The sequence below is a fragment of the Actinia tenebrosa genome, unplaced genomic scaffold (assembly GCF_029948245.1).
Source record: "Actinia tenebrosa isolate PJP-AT-01 unplaced genomic scaffold, QUT_ActTen_1.0 PGA_scaffold8__29_contigs__length_14323225, whole genome shotgun sequence".
Taxonomy (NCBI): Eukaryota; Metazoa; Cnidaria; class Anthozoa; order Actiniaria; family Actiniidae; genus Actinia; species Actinia tenebrosa.
Window position 1 is genome coordinate 4,436,931 of NW_028292585.1, and position 16,000 is coordinate 4,452,930.

Below are 16,000 nucleotides of genomic sequence, written 5' to 3' on the forward strand. Positions count from 1 at the left end.
TAATACCGATAAAAAAATTAGGATAAGAATTAATATCAATAATCGCTCGACTTCCGGTATTCTTTGCTCATTATTCACTCGACAATCGGAAACAGTTTTTAAGAGACAAAGTATTTATTGTCTTCCCCGTGTGACACATTTTGTCTCATAAGAAATGTTGTTTCAGTTTTTCGTGAAGTTCCAGACGCAGTTCAAAGTCGAAAGATTCGTCCAAATCAAAATTAACTGGTTACTTTGACTAATTTTATCAACTGTAGACACATACTGTATAACCATGTATTAAGAATTGAATTAACTGATGTCAGTAGCTAATTTTAGGCTTCGCCGAACCACTAAAATAAACTATTTTATTAGCATTTTTACAATGTTTTATCAAAGTGAGATATTCTAGAGATCAATCAACATGGCTACTGATGTTGCACGTGAAAGGAAGATATTGTCTGAGTTGTTTTTAAGGAGAACAATAAAGGCAGAAGGCGCCTTGCTGTGTTCAACCTTGAACTAGAAGCTTTTGAACTTTAGATAAAATAGCGTTGCAATTTTTCATGAATTCTTAAACGGTTTCGGAACGCGTCCACTTCGATTCACTGCGTACCAAAAAGATATTTAAAAAAGCAGAGTTTTTTCACTAGAAATATGTCTTAATTTATGACGTTTATGTCGTCCTATGGATTTTAATGGAGAAAACTGTATTTGTTACATAACTTGAATGAGATTTTATTTAATTTTAACGTGAAACTTAGCCAACTACGTAAATTCAGTATATCCTTTAAGTTCGTTGTCGGCAATGTCAGTCATGAGTGGCAGGATCCAGGATTTTTCAAAGGGGGATTCCGTTTCTTAAACTGTGTATAATTCTCTTTTGTTTAGTCGATGTTTGACAAAACAATTGGCTTTAATCACCTAATTTACTATCTAGTAACGGAACAAGCTATAATAACACGACTTAACACAAAACTACTAATATTTTTTTATTAAAATTTATATAAGACATATTTCTATTACCTAAAAGATCAAACCTTCAAGCGGGGTCGGGACCCCTTCGACCCCCCCCCCCCCCCCCCCTGGATCTGCCACTGGTCATAATTTAACTGAATAAACTCAGTTGCTGTTGTTATTGTTGCTGCTGTTGTTGTCGACGTTGTCATTGTCGTCGTCGTTCAGGAAAAAAACTGGCTCTAGTTAGTATTGCAGAGCATTGTGAAAGCTGTTGTAGGGGACGAAACTCTAAAACAGTCCCACAATGCACTGCAATGCCTTCCTAACATTGATTATTCAAGAGCCACTTGAGGTCACTTGACGAGCTAGGGTCATAAAAGATCTTCGATAGATCTTCATTCACGTGTGTATGTGTGTGATAGTAGAACACGTCTGTCTTGAATCTAGAGGAGCTACACTTGTCAATCTAAGTATCTCATCTGTATCTGAAATACTAGACTTATCCACGAAGATTATGCATTTCTACACCATAAGGTAGTTACTTTATTACAGAACAAGTAATGCATGGAATTATCTAGTATATTGTAATAGGTATCACTTACCACTATATAACACGTAACAGGATAGGTTTACGTGATTTCGATTTAAGTATTGGTACTTGAACCTTCACTGATTAGGAGATATATTTATCTAGTTTCATCCCGCACATTCCTGAAAGGTGACAAGACTTTCTAGACTTTACAGCTCATCTCGCCGGCATCAGGCTACGCACGTTCAAACACACGTTCTGATCACAGACTCGTACCCAGTCGCTTGTTTTGTCTTATTGATCTAACGCTGTGGTTGATGGGAAGGATTTAGTGAGTTCCCGGTGCATCGAGGGAAGGACGAAAGAGAAATGTGAAGCACCTACAAACATCTTGTAAGCATCCATTTATTTATCGTTTCGTAACAGGTCTTTGATTTCTTTATCGTTATTGATTGTTTTTACGGAAATACGGCAAATGCCATATGACTGTATTTTATAGCATATAACTTTGAATTCATTTCCTTCACCAATCTGGAAAAGAAATTAATTTTTCTCTCTCCTTCATAAAAGCCACCGCGCGCATTAAAAAAGCGTGAGTGAGTGAAGACTGGGTACGAGTCTGTCTACTGCTATATGCTGCAAAGGAAGCCCACTTTGTAAATTCATGTTTGAAGATTTTGTTTTACTATGTTGCCTGTGGAAGCCCTAGTCTAAAGATGCGTTCCGTTTCTCCGTATTTTCCTGCGTCACTAAATGGCAAAATTGCGCAATAGTACCCAGGGGTCTTCACGGCTCTACCCAAGAGTCCTTTGCGGACAATATGATACAGAGATCCCGTGTAAAGTCTGATTTATATTCAAGTGACAATTGCCAATCAAGGTCTAATTTATCAAAGTAATTGATAGGGGGTGGGGCTGCGAGTCACGTGTCGGAAATAAATGTCTATGCATATTCTTTTTTCGTTAGTTGCTTACATTCAAGGCTCAGGGCAGGACTGGGAATTACTCGGGTGTATAAACTGACCAAGAAAGTTCAAGATGCCGTGAAAAGATATTTCTTTCAGTTTGTCTACTCAAATTTTAATTTAGCTCCTCAAAGCAGGAAGAGTTTAAGATTAATAACTTTTAAATAAGGCTTCAAATCTTCCCGTGAGTGAACAAATTCCATGTTTACTAAATAAACTTGGCGACCTTCAATTCCCCGTGGTAGATCGCCTTCACCTGATTTTAAGTCATTAGTTTTACTTGCCAGAATTTTTACTTGAAATGCTAGCGCTATAAACGATTATAGAAAGCATAAAAAGTTTTGTTTGAGTTTAAGTTTGGTTTGTGTCATCGTATGGACTGAGCTGGATTTAAAAAATAGATAGGAATAGGTTACTCAAAAATAGAAAATTTTCACTATTCTACAATATATCGTGTTTAAAATCAAAAACGGAAAACGGAAAAAAGAAGCAAAAGGGTGAGTAGGTATAGTGTTTTGGTCACCCATCCAAGTGTTAACCCTCCTCAGACGAGCTTGACTCAGTATCTTGAACGACAACGATTTATCCAATCGACCACGGTTCCAGGTGAATCAGCATAACAATAGCCGTGCAAACAATGCACCGAATAGACTAGACTTTTTAATGTTATATTTTCAACCGATTCAGTGCGTGGCAGAGATGCAAGGGATTAGCCGATATGGTCTGGGGGCCGGCTGGTCTCTCCCCTGATGCTTCGGCTAGAACATTTTCTTGCGTAATTCGTGCACCCAAGGGCAGAAGGATTTAATCGCCGTCAGGTCCGAAGTCCATACGCCGCCTCAGCTCTGCGGATGTCTCGGGGGTATGGCAAAGTGGAATCGATTTTTTTGAATTTATTTTGGTGGGTTCGAATCCCATCTTATCCACATTAGATATAAGATTTTTCTTTTTTCATCCAATTTTTTAGATTTAAATTTTAATATAATAACAAAGGATGGTAAAAAGATAAGAAAATTAATTGGCAATTCTGACTGAGAACATTGGGATATTTGACCTTGTTCTTTTCTGTGAAACATTCCATTATCTTTTGGCTAACATTGCAAGCTTCTTCAACTGTACGAGGCCTCTGTGCATGAAACAGGCAACCCAGTGAACGTCTATAGGGCGTCTTGTTTCTCTAGGAACATGGCTAATGGATGACGTGGATTGTTTCCGCTTAACAGAGCTGGGAATGAGTTCAGACATATTTCTTATTAATCGAATAGGTATTTCCTTGTCACTGACATTGGCTATTTTTTATTCTTTCGCTAGTTTAAAATTAGGTAAGGAATTCCAAAACCACATTGTCTATTGTCTAGCTTAGAATAATCCAATAGTAATTATGTCAATCTTATTTCTTATTATTTTATAGCTTCATAGTTTATCGTAAATTTATCTTGTGTGTATGTTATTGTAAATTAGATAGTTTTATCAATAGGAGAAAAGCCACCTCGTGGATTCTATTGATTAAACCATTATTATTATTATTATTATTAAACCACCCATCGTTGATTGACGTTTTGGTTAACGTTCGACCTAGCATTTAGAATTGAGTGTCCAAGGTTCGATCTGGAAAAGCAAGCCTTTTGTTATTGAAATATTTGAACTGTTTCTTCTGTGTGGTATCTGGGAGGGTATATAAAAACTTGTTTTAAGATTAAAACGTTAAAAAGGGACGAAATAGATAAGGGGAGGAAAGAGAAAGAAAGAAGAAGAAGAAAGAAAGGAAAGAAAGAAAGAAGAAAGCAAAGAAAAGAAAGAAAGAAAAAAGAAGAAGAAGAACGAAGAAGAAAACGAAGAAAGAAGCAAGAAAAACGCAGCCGGACAGCACCGCCATCACTGAAGAACCTCAAACCAACCACACTCAAGCATCACGCCCTGATAATCACCAGTCCATGACGACGAATGAATGAAAGAAAGAAAGAAAGGAAGGAAGAAAGAAAGAAAGAAAAAAAGAATGACATGTAATGCCCCCTCCCCTCCCCCACACAGTACCATTTTTCATGATATCGCGGGCTCATAACCCTCATTCAGGATATGATTCGAGGATTCGACGAAAAAATCCCCCAAATATTACCTCTTTTCACGGACAAAATGACACAATCCATCAAGAATAAAAACCTTCGTCTCTATCAGCCTTTAACAAGGATTTGTGATCGTTATGGAGGGAATCAGGCGGTTGAACAACCATAGATTCGTTACTCTAGTGGGTGTCGTTGTCTTGTCACTGTTTTGGTATCAAATACAAGTCTACCTTGAACAAAAACAACACAAGGAATCTCTTCATCTCTGGCTCAAAAATAACGATCTAGATCGATATATTGACAAGATAAACAACGCTGGTATGGACAATAAATACTTTTAGATATATTTTCCTACATAATTTCATAATATTCTATTCTATTCGATGTATATACGTGCAGAAACATGTTATCACTTCCAGAGAAATATTTGACGACGTTATTCGTCGTTGGATCATTTCCAATGATTTATTTTTAAATACATCCGAGGATCATTGAAATTAAACTTATGTTATATGAAAGATTTTGGAGTTAAGATTTGCAGCATCAACTGATTTGCAAACGCTTTTAAAATCGTTCTTCGATTTGGATCATAAGTGACTTGTTTGGCAATCATTCCTAAGAGAATTCAGTAATAATGAAAGTGATATATGATTGCAAGTACTCTACTCTAAACCAAAACTGCTCTAAAACAAGCATTTAGAAGTAGTCATACTTCGATTTATTATATAATTAGGATAGATGCGTGCTCATTGGTCAAAAACTGTGCTTTATTAGTGAATGGAACACAGTGCTGATGCCATCCGTGTGCAGAGCGAAGTGCAGCTAGATCCTATGCATAAATAAATTCAATACCGAAATAAACTTAGTAACATGATAAAGTGAATAAAACAGCTTTTTCCGTGCTCCATTCAGTGGTAAAGCACTTAGGAAGCACTGTAAGCATGCAAGCGCCTACAGCTCGTGCTTCTCCTTGCACTTCTTTGGTGCTTATGTCACTTTCTTGGTGCTTTATTACTGAACGGAGAACATCAAAAGCTGTTTTATTTGTCAATTAGATGCCTGAAGTATATGTATATATATATTTTTTTTTTTCTTCTTTTTATTTCCCTATTTTGTTTGTTTCAGGAGTGAAGTCACTACAAGAATTTGCAGAGCTTGATGTCAATAGATTCCTAGTCAGCCAGTTCCCAAGTCTACACCACAATGAATATTCAAAAGTACATGGAAAATTTACTAAATATGTCCAAAAAATGAAAAGTCAGTTGATATTATATTACTGGCTTGAAGAAAACAGTCTGGAACGATATTTTCCCACATTAATTAATTTAGGATTTGAAAGCATTGAAGATATTAAAGATAATATGAATGAAGAAATATTAAGAAAAGTGGCAAATTTAGATAATAGAATAGCTCAAGTTTCAAAGCTTAAAGATGCAATAGAGACACTAAAGCTGAGTCCTGACGAACGACGCCACAACAGCAGCTGGATAAAGTATATTTTTTATATTTTTCTACGCTTGTTGTCAGTTATTTGGTGGATTGTCAAGACAATAGGTAAATTATGGAGCATTCAAAATTGATACATTCATTTATTTATGTAATTATACAGCTTCTCATTAATCCCATATAGGTAACTGTCCAATTATTTTCTTAATTGGACAAGTCTTGTTGATATGGAATTAATTAGGCAGCTATATAATTAATAGGTAATGGGGTTTCATCTTCCCCAATCAAGAACTAATTAGATTAAAAAATTCCTCTGACTGCCAAATTGGACTTGGCCTACGGCCTCATTCAACTTTGGAAGTCCTCAGAATTTTCGTCATCCAATATTTCTTAATTGGACAGCATGGAGTCCTATTATATATACTAATAAAGTAGTCTCAGGGACAATGCAACAATGGAGAGGGGGGTTAGATTTCACGTATAGGTTAGCAAGCGAATCTGACCCCCCCCTCCCTACCTGATCTCTCCAATAAAATGGATTCCAATTGAATGGTCTTTAGGTAATAATGTTAAATGGGTTAATACATTTTAAATAAACTCAAAACCTAAAAAAACAATTTTTAAATGCACTAACCTTGTTGTTTTTTTTTTGTTAGCCAAAAGTCTAGGGTACCTGTTAGTGTCAGGCATCCTCATAGTCTACATACGTGCAACCATCAGACGCACCAATTCTGTCTGCCAGAGACATAAGATATCCATATTGAATTATGTGCTGGGGAACTACTTGCATCCTAAGAACACTAAAGTACTGTGGCAATGGAAAGAACCTGCAGTCGTTGGACAAGCAATGACTTTTGTTATAGAGGTGAGAGGAATATTAATGGAATGTTTTGTGATATAAATGAAGAATGTATAGTAGTAATGAATGTGAATAAGTAAGTAAGCACTGCAAAGAATAATTACCTACAATATCATTGCCAAGTCAGGAGCAGAAAAAAAACTAAAAGGATATTTGTTGTGGGGTATGCTAGTAGAGTAAGAGCCAAAGTGTTCACTTCAGCCTGTCACGATGATGGATATAATACAAGGATGTTGAACACTGTATAATACAAGAGCTATAGATACTTACATAAAGTATTAGAGTGTTCACATCCAATTATCACAATAATGGATATAATACAGGGACGTTGAACACTGTATAATACAAGGGAGATACTATACTTGTAAACATGTAACTTATATATTGTACATTAATCCTTTGTTAGAGATAACAACTTACAACTAACAACATACTGTAAAAGTCAAAAGAGCTTGTAGTATGTTTTACACTGCAAGCTAAGGACAGAAGTTGCTATATTTAGTCTGAACTGTGATAAAAACTTTCTTAAAGCTGCCCCTACGTCACAAGACATTGACTGTCAAGGATTTCAGTTTTACAGGTATAATTGCATTGCGCATCCAGTAGACAAGAACAGTGGTATAACTGTGGAAATCCTTCACAAGGGAAGTATGATAGCATATTCTTGTGAGTATGGAGGGCCTACACAGAATCGACAAGATAGTAATAAGATGAAAGTTACATTCACTGTGCGTCAGGCTGGCGAGTACACAATAGCTATACTCCTGGCTCATGAACATGTCAAGGGAAGCCCATTTAAGAAAGTGTTTCTTCCAGGTAGGTGATATAATTGAAAGTATTCATTATCATCACCATCACCATCATCAACGCCATCATCAACACCATCATCATCAACATCAAAACCATCATCACCATCAATGCCATCATCATCACCATCATCATTATCATCATCATCACTATCATCACCGTCATCATCACCATGACCATGATCATCATCACCATCAACATCATCATCACCATCATCATCACCTTCATCATCAACACCATCATTACCATCATCATCACCATAATCATCATCACCATCAACACCATCATCATCACCATCATCATCACCATCATCATCACCATCATCACCATCATCATCACCATCATCACCATCATCACCATCATCATCACCATAATCATCATCATCATCAACATCAACACCATCATCATCATCATCACCATCATCATCACCATCATCACCATCATCATTCAACATTGTCATGTCCCACCACAAACATCAGCTTCTAAATTCCTGTTGGATTCAGTAGAAAGAGAGCCACTCTATGTAACCACTGCTAATTCCCATTTATTCATTTTTTATCATTCATTCATTTATTCCCACATTTCAGGTCCAGTTGAATCATCCAAATGCATAATAGTAGACAGACTGTCAATGCTTGTTGTGAAGAAAGACACCTATTCACCATTGATAGTCCAGATGAGAGACAAATATGGCAACACGTGCGCACTCACCGATGTACAATGTCTGGGTAAATTCAAGGTTGACATCACCAAGGTCAGTTCTTTTTATATTATAGCCAAATTATTCATTTAAGTGTGAAGAGAGATATGAGGTAACCCTATTTTCTAAGATCAAATTGGAATTTAGGAATTGATTTTTGTGAAGGAAGGAAAATCAGTGATTGAAAAAGCAAATGATGAAGCACAAATTATTTTTCATAGATTGGATCCAGAAGAAAAGTTGACCCAGAACTGTTTGTTGATACCACGGATTCACCTATTGGGAATGTCCTACACATCAAACTAGAGAAAGAAGGATGTTATGCTGGAGAAGTGAGCTATGATGGTGCAAGAATAGACAACTCTGCTTTAACCATCTTATCGCTTACCAGTAAGTGATATTTTATGTCTTAGTTAGATGATCATCCTCTTTACAGCCAAACTTGAAAAGCAAAACAATGAATGTTAGTTCTCAGGAGAGTAAATTTGTGATTTTTAGGAAGATAATGACACTTTTGAGCTAAGAAATAATTTTGAAGTTCTGAAGTAAAATTCTGTTGTTTTGTCCTCAAAATTGGCTGCATTAGGTTCTCTAAGTTCTCTCTGTAAAATAATGCAAAAGGTACGTGATAAACAGAGATGGCTTTGCTCCACTCAAGGTCTGCAGCCAGACTAACTTTATTCCCGTTGATCACCACACTCTCAAACTCTCAATAAAATAAATTGCTTAAATACTCTTTTATCTTCGTTCAAACTATAATGAGAATTTATTGGTTATGTCACATTGACATTTTGCTTTGCAGTGGATGAGTGGACAGCAGTTGAAAAAAATATTCAGAAGCACTGTTACAATGTCTGGTATGAATCGTCCTTACTCGTTAACAACAACCCAGTGAACCAGCATTTAACTCCTAGTAGAAGATCTGCGTCCAGTGCAGGCATAAATGGAATAAATCTTACTATATCAAGTCTTGACAGCAGTCGGTACCGAGTTTCAAACAAGAAACTCTACTGTTACATTTCACCCAAGGTAGTGTTCAGAATAGGAAAAACCTGTAATAAATGAATGAATGAATGGGTGGATAAACGGATAGAGGGTGGGAGGAAGGGAGGGAGAAAGAGAGAGAGGGAGGGAGGGATTGATAAATGGCTGGCTGGCTGGCTGGATGGATGGATAGAGCAGTGGATGGATGGATGAATGGGTGGGAGGAGGGAGGGATGGATGGATGGGTGGATGGGATTTTCCAGCGAATAATATAATCTCGTTTCTTTTCAGCACTTATCAATTAAAGAATATCTAATAAAGATAATTCCTCGTAAACTACATGTTTTTCGTGTTTCCCCTCGCACAAAGGTTAGTTTTATTTTACTGCTCGTATTTCTATTCCTTCCTTCTTTCTTTCCTTCTTTCCCGTTCTTTCTTTCTCACCATTCCATATTTCTTCTAGCTTACTCTTCATCCCCCTACAAGAGAGTTCGAACATCCAACCTTCACACTAGATGATGGAATCCAGCCTCCTGTGTCTGTCATGTGTAAAGATAGGAACGTCTTGGTTGCTACTTTCTCAAGACTAGTCCTAATGAACATCGGTAAGTTAACACAACTTGTTCCCGCCTGCCTGCCTGTCTCTGCCTGCCTGTCTCTGCCTGCCTGTCTCTGCCTGCCTGCCTGCCTGTCTCTGCCTGCCTGCCTGCCTGCCGAGTTGCTTGATTCTTTCCCTCCTTCCACAAATTCCTTTGATTTTTATTTTCATTTTCCATTTTATAGGCGGTTCAGAAAACTTCAAAAAGAAGCATGAATTCTTTAACCAGCAGTTGCTCTCCAAACATGGCTCAAAGTATGGCTGCACTGAACTCAAAATCGACAGGCAGAACCTTCTAGAAAGTGTGAGTCCTTAGGTCACATGACCTGCGAGACGTCATTGTTTTTTTTTTAAAAATATTTCGTTGTCATTCTCTCTGTAGTCATATGCTGCCTGCAAGTCCTTGTACTTCAGCGACTGGCTGAGACTCTTCAGCATACGTTTTCAAGGGGAAGAAGGTGAGGTTTATCACAGAAAATTTCCTTTTCAGAAATTCATATTAGGGGTGGACGTGGGTAGAGTCCATCGTGAATGGATTGATTTATTGTCTTGTGTTCTATATTAGGGCTGGACTGGGGTGGAGGCCGTCGTGAATGGATCGATTTATTGTCGTGTGTTCTATATTAGGGCTGGACTGGGGTGGAGTCAACAACAACAACAAGATTTTTATTACCTAAAGAAATTCAATAGATTAATTACATTGAGTGATTTTAAACTGATAGTATAGGTAATAGATACTCAGAAATAGCAGAGCTAATCTAGCTGAGTACCTATGCATGTTTGACCATAATTTACAGTACAAGGTAGTGTATTATAGATAATAGAAAAATAAGTAAATAATACAAAGATACAAAACAAAGGTACCACTTTTATAAATCACTTGAACACATATCTTAATAACTATGACAGACTACAAAGTGTTATTATTAAGATTTGCGTATTAAATAGTTTGAGAATAAATTTAATATAATAATATGTTATTGATTATAAGGCTGTATGAGACTAGCTTTGAGGTGGGTCTTAAACTGCTTGATTGATAAATATTTTAGATTTTCATCTAAATCATTCCATAGTGTAGCCCCGACATAGCGTATGTTAAATTTACCATAATTGGTTCTGACTTTATTAATACAAAAAGAAGATCTCGAGGCTAATCTCGTATTATAGGTGTGTCTTGAAGAAACAGATTGAAAGTAATCATCAAAGGCTACTGGTAGCAGATTATGTTTAAATTGGTACATAAAAATAGCATTATGAAGATATATTAGATCAGGAAACTTAACTAATTGGAACTGATGAAAAAGAGGAGAAGAATGTTGATCATATTTGGAAAAAGACATTATGCGTAATGCTTTTTTTTGTAATATTGTGATTGGTTTAGTTGTAGACGGGTAAGTGTTACCCCAAACTATTAAACAATAGGTCAAAAAAGGATAGATAAGGGAGTAATACAATTGAATCAAGATACTAGGATTAACATAATGTCTTAGTTTAGATAGGATGCCAATACCTCTTGATATCTTTTTACTTTTTTCATGCACATGCATTTTCCAACTTAAGTGAGTATCAATAGTCGTGTGTTCTATATTAAGGCTAGACTGGGGTGGAGTCCGTCGTGAATGGATCGATTTATTGTCGTGTGTTCTATATTAGGGCTGGGCTGGGGTGGAGTCCGTCGTGAATGGATCGATTTATTGTCGTGTGTTCTATATTAGGGCTGGACTGGGGTGGAGTCCGTCGTGAATGGATCGATTTATTGTCGGGTATCCTCTTTGGACACGAGCACAAGCTCTTCACTCGTTTCAAGGAGGAAGACGCTCAAGCCCTAGTAAGTACCTGTCAACCAAAACACATATTTTGACCTGTTTTAAGATCTCATAAGATCTCATATATAATTTGCTTCTTTTCGGACCAGGTTCATCCTAATCCTAATCTCAAACGTCCAGCTAATCTGAAGCTAAAATACTACGAGTTCGCTGGCCGTATTGTTGGCAAATGTATGTACGAGTCTGCAGTCGGAGCCGGGCGAAGGCAGAATATTAAAGCAAAGTTTTCTCGTTCGTTTCTCGCTCAGCTACTTGGTCAGCGGGTAACTTACAAGGTACGTACAACTGATATACAGTATCTTGAGTTCCTAACCCTAACCCAATGGTTCTTAAACGTAGTTGAGCTTGATTCAACGGTAAGGTCACCATCAATTCTAACCCTGTATTCACTCTGGTTGGGTGCAGCATTTTGAGACAGACGACAAGGATTTCTACCGAAGTAAAATCAAGTACATCGAAGAAAATGATCCAGCTGACTTGGATCTCAAGTTTGTTGAAGAAGAGTACATTGATGGGAAACTGGTCGAGGTAGGTTAGAAACATCTAAAAAATACGTACTGTGGTATATTTGACGTTAGCAGTTCCTTTGGCTGGGCTTCTCCCACAGGAAGACAAGGCGTTTCCATGACATTCCATAGGCACGTGTTTTACGACATGTCATGGAAACGCTTTGATTGACGTCGACAAAATACTTTTTTTTGTCGCGACGGGAAATTGTACTGTTGAAAAACATTGTAAAGCTACAGCTGGAAATTATAGAATATTTTCAACAAGTGTTTAATATCATTAGGGATTGATTAGTGCAGTTTTCGTATGACTGTAAAAAGTTCACGGCACGAACACGGTCGTGACACAGCAAGGGATACACGACGGGAAATTGTACTGTTGAAAAACAATGTAAAGCTACAGCTGGAAATTATAGAATATTTTCAACAAGTGTTCAATATCATTAGGGATTGAATAGTGCAGTTTTCGTATGACTGTGAAAAGTTCACGGCACGAACACGGTCGTGACACAGCAAGGGATACACCAGACAAATCACATTGTACGAGAATGTCAATCAAATACCCGGAACACGGCATAAACACGGCGCGGACACGGTTACGCCAAAATTAGACCAATCATATTGCGCGTGAAAAAAATCAGCCAATTAAAATTCCAGAAAGTATCACGGTCACGGCACGTCACGCTTATGGCACTGAGCTTTTCACAGTCATACGAAAACTGCACTAACAAACCTTACAGCGCATGCGCACTGTCTTGCTGTATCATGTGCCATTAGTAAAGTTTGTCTTGCAGAACGTCGCACTCAAGCCAGGAGGGGCCCAGATTCCAGTAACAGAAAAAAACAAGCTTGAATACCTAAACCTGTTGGCACAATATCGACTAGTTACCAGCTGTCAACAAGAAATAGAAAGTTTCCTTAAAGGTACACTACGATAATAATAATTTAAATTAATGACAAATGTTATTAATAAGTATGATGAATATCTTGTGTTTTGATGTTTTCAGGATTAAACGAACTCATACCCGACAGTTTGCTGAGTATTTTTGATGAGAATGAGTTAGAGGTACGAGGAATATAGCGAGAAATATAAATGTGGCTGGAAAGAGACAAATGTTTATTGCGCATGTTCATTTATAACGGGAGAATGAGTACCAGTGATTCTTAGTTCCAGGCCTTCGCTTCTCTGTTACCACAGAAATGTGTGCGCAGGCTTGATGCCAAATTATTTCGGATCAGAAAAATTTGGCGTTTATTTTTTAGAACAAAGAAACGAAGTATAAAGTCATGGGAGAGGGAGACAATCAACTGCTTCACGTCGTATTCAAAATTTTTTAAATTCTATCGATACCCTGAAACAGATCGAATCGGAATTTAGCTTGTTAGGTTTTGCGGAGTCGGAGGAAAACCGGAGAAAAATCCTCGAATCAAGGGAGAGACCTAACCAACTCTATACTCACATGTGATAATGTACTAATGTCCCCATGTTAAAGCAGACTGTGGTCCTTGAGTAACACTCTAAAATGGTTGTATTTGTTTCAGTTGGTGATGTGTGGTACTGGTGATATCAGTGTAACAGATATGAAGGCAAATCATATTGATCTGTATCGAGCTGGCTCCTGGAGTAAGGTACTTGCAGCTCTCCTGAAATTTAAAACTCTTTTTTCCCTTACGAAATGTTGCTAGGGATCTGTGAATGAATCAATACGGAGATTTAGATTTGACCACGAGTTCGAGTACAACTATATGAGATTTGTTCGCTAAAAATCTTCCACAAACTCGTTGTGGTATCTCGTAGTCGTAGTCAAATCTAAATTGGTTTTCTTATACCAAGCTCTTCTTGTTTCCTCTTACCTTAAGTTTCCAAATCTTTTCTTTTCCTATGTGAAGTTTCATCCATAATCAAAGCTAGTGATCACAGCCTTCACAGTGGCCTATCTCATTCCAGTTTCCAAATCTTTTCTTTTCCTATGTGAAGTTTCATCCATAATCAAAGCTAGTGATCACAGCCTTCACAGTGGCCTATCTCATTCCAGTACTTCTTCGTTGAAAAGGATTTTTCGACTCAGTGCCTTTCGGTCAAACTAGATCGAGGAAACACTGGATCGAGAGGGCCTCTTGAGCCCAGGGTGCGCGCCAGACATCCAAAAAGAAATCATCTAATATCGCACGATTCTTTTTTCCTGTTCAGGTTATTGATTGGTTTTGGACCATTGTGTCCAGCTTCACACAAGAGGAACTCGCTCGTCTAGTTCAGTTCATCACTGGTAGTTCTCAGCTTCCACCAGGAGGGTTTAGTGAATTGTCACCAACATTACAAATCAGCCATTTTCCTGCTACTGATGCACTACCAACAGCCCACACGTGGTTAGTATAAACAACCTTATAACTGACACGCATTCGCCCATTCACATGTCTACCTACCCACTCGCACACACCAACGGCTTATCACACACACTTTCACAAGCCCACCTAACAGATAACTTGTCGCGCCCACTCTCTCACTTGTCACACACACACACTCACAAACCCATCTATCAGCTAACTTACGCACCTCCTTACTCACCCACCCACTCAGTTCACTCATTCGATATCCTATGCACCTAATGATACACCCACCAATTCAGTCACCCACCTACTGACCCATGCACTCACCCACCCACCTACTCACTCATTCGATATCCTATGCACCTATTAATATACACCCACCCATCCGCCTACTGACCCATCAACTCACCCACCCACTCAGTTCACTCATTCGATATCCTATGCACCTAATGATGCATCCACCCTTTTACTCATCCGCCTACTGACCCATGCACTCACCCACCCACCTACTCACTCATTCGATATCCTATGCACCTAATGATGCATCCACCCTTTTACTCATCCGCCTACTGACCCATCCACTCACCCACCCACCCACTTACCCATTCGCTCACTCACTACCCCACTACTCAAGCCTCATGCACTCTTTAACCCGCCATCCACTCCTCACCAGTCGTCAGTCAATGATTCATTGATTTAGTTATTAAATGAGTCTGCAAACCAGTCGTTCATGTCCTGCGGTATCATCTAGTAATATTCTCTTTGTTTTCAGTTTCAACCAGCTTTGTCTGGCCGACTACACGTCATTCGAAGAAATGCAAAGACTACTTCTCATCGCGATCACCGAAGGATGTGAAGGCTTCGGGTTTGCTTGACGTCTAATAGTAATATTGAAGAATTAAAAATCGAATTTTTGAATGAGAGAACTGCGCATACGTTATAGATAATTATACAAGGATGTTCCGAGAAAATACACACCCCATGTGACGATGGGAAATATATGCAAGTGCGTGTTGAATGACGGGAACTGAGAGAGGATGTCTGACAATTCATCCTTTGTCTAAAGTATGGTTTTCCGGTAACTTTGCAGAGGAATTCAGACAATAGATGTTGATTCCTACTTAGGCAACATCGCAGCCTGTTTGCCACTGCAGAAACGGGCACCCGCTGCGATTACGTAGATATTGTCAAACCGCAACATGATAGAAGTGAGACAATAAATTGATGATAGAGATAGGGTTTCCATAAAAACCATGCTTGTTGGCTTTAACACTAAGAATTATACCTTGCAAACGAGGAAGGCAAGCACGATGTAGTTTATAGACCATTAATTAGTTTTGTATAAAAAATTACTGTTTTATATTCACAAAAATAAAGTGTTATCCGATTATGCTAAATCTTTTATCGTGTCTCCGCTGATAAGCAGGTACCACAGGCGCAGGACAACTGGT

General features: G+C 38.1%; 1 protein-coding gene across 1 annotated transcript; it reads left to right on the forward strand.

Annotated features, from left to right (window-relative positions):
* Positions 1-4,483: 4,483 nt before the first annotated feature.
* LOC116303797 (apoptosis-resistant E3 ubiquitin protein ligase 1) lies at positions 4,484-15,939 on the forward strand. The gene is made up of 19 exons (XM_089040988.1): positions 4,484-4,813; positions 5,621-6,049; positions 6,598-6,806; positions 7,373-7,616; positions 8,195-8,361; positions 8,529-8,697; positions 9,110-9,336; positions 9,583-9,660; positions 9,755-9,896; positions 10,075-10,193; positions 10,272-10,347; positions 11,605-11,717; positions 11,805-11,990; positions 12,121-12,243; positions 13,016-13,145; positions 13,229-13,287; positions 13,764-13,850; positions 14,413-14,588; positions 15,322-15,939. Exons 1-19 carry the CDS (start codon positions 4,633-4,635, stop codon positions 15,422-15,424), a joined length of 3,018 nt encoding a protein of 1,005 aa, XP_088897114.1. The 5' UTR covers positions 4,484-4,632; the 3' UTR covers positions 15,425-15,939.
* The last annotated feature ends 61 nt before the right edge of the window (positions 15,940-16,000 follow it).

What these genes read in the sequence shown, in the direction of transcription:
- LOC116303797 (XM_089040988.1), top strand. Translation starts at nt 4,633, where the DNA reads ATGGAGGGAATCAGGCGGTTGAACAACCATAGATTCGTTACTCTAGTG. An exon ending in GTCAGCGGGTAACTTACAAG is followed by an intron (nt 11,991 to 12,120) that starts GTACGTACAACT and finishes GGTTGGGTGCAG; the next exon opens with CATTTTGAGACAGACGACAA. An exon ending in GAGCTGGCTCCTGGAGTAAG is followed by an intron (nt 13,851 to 14,412) that starts GTACTTGCAGCT and finishes TTTCCTGTTCAG; the next exon opens with GTTATTGATTGGTTTTGGAC.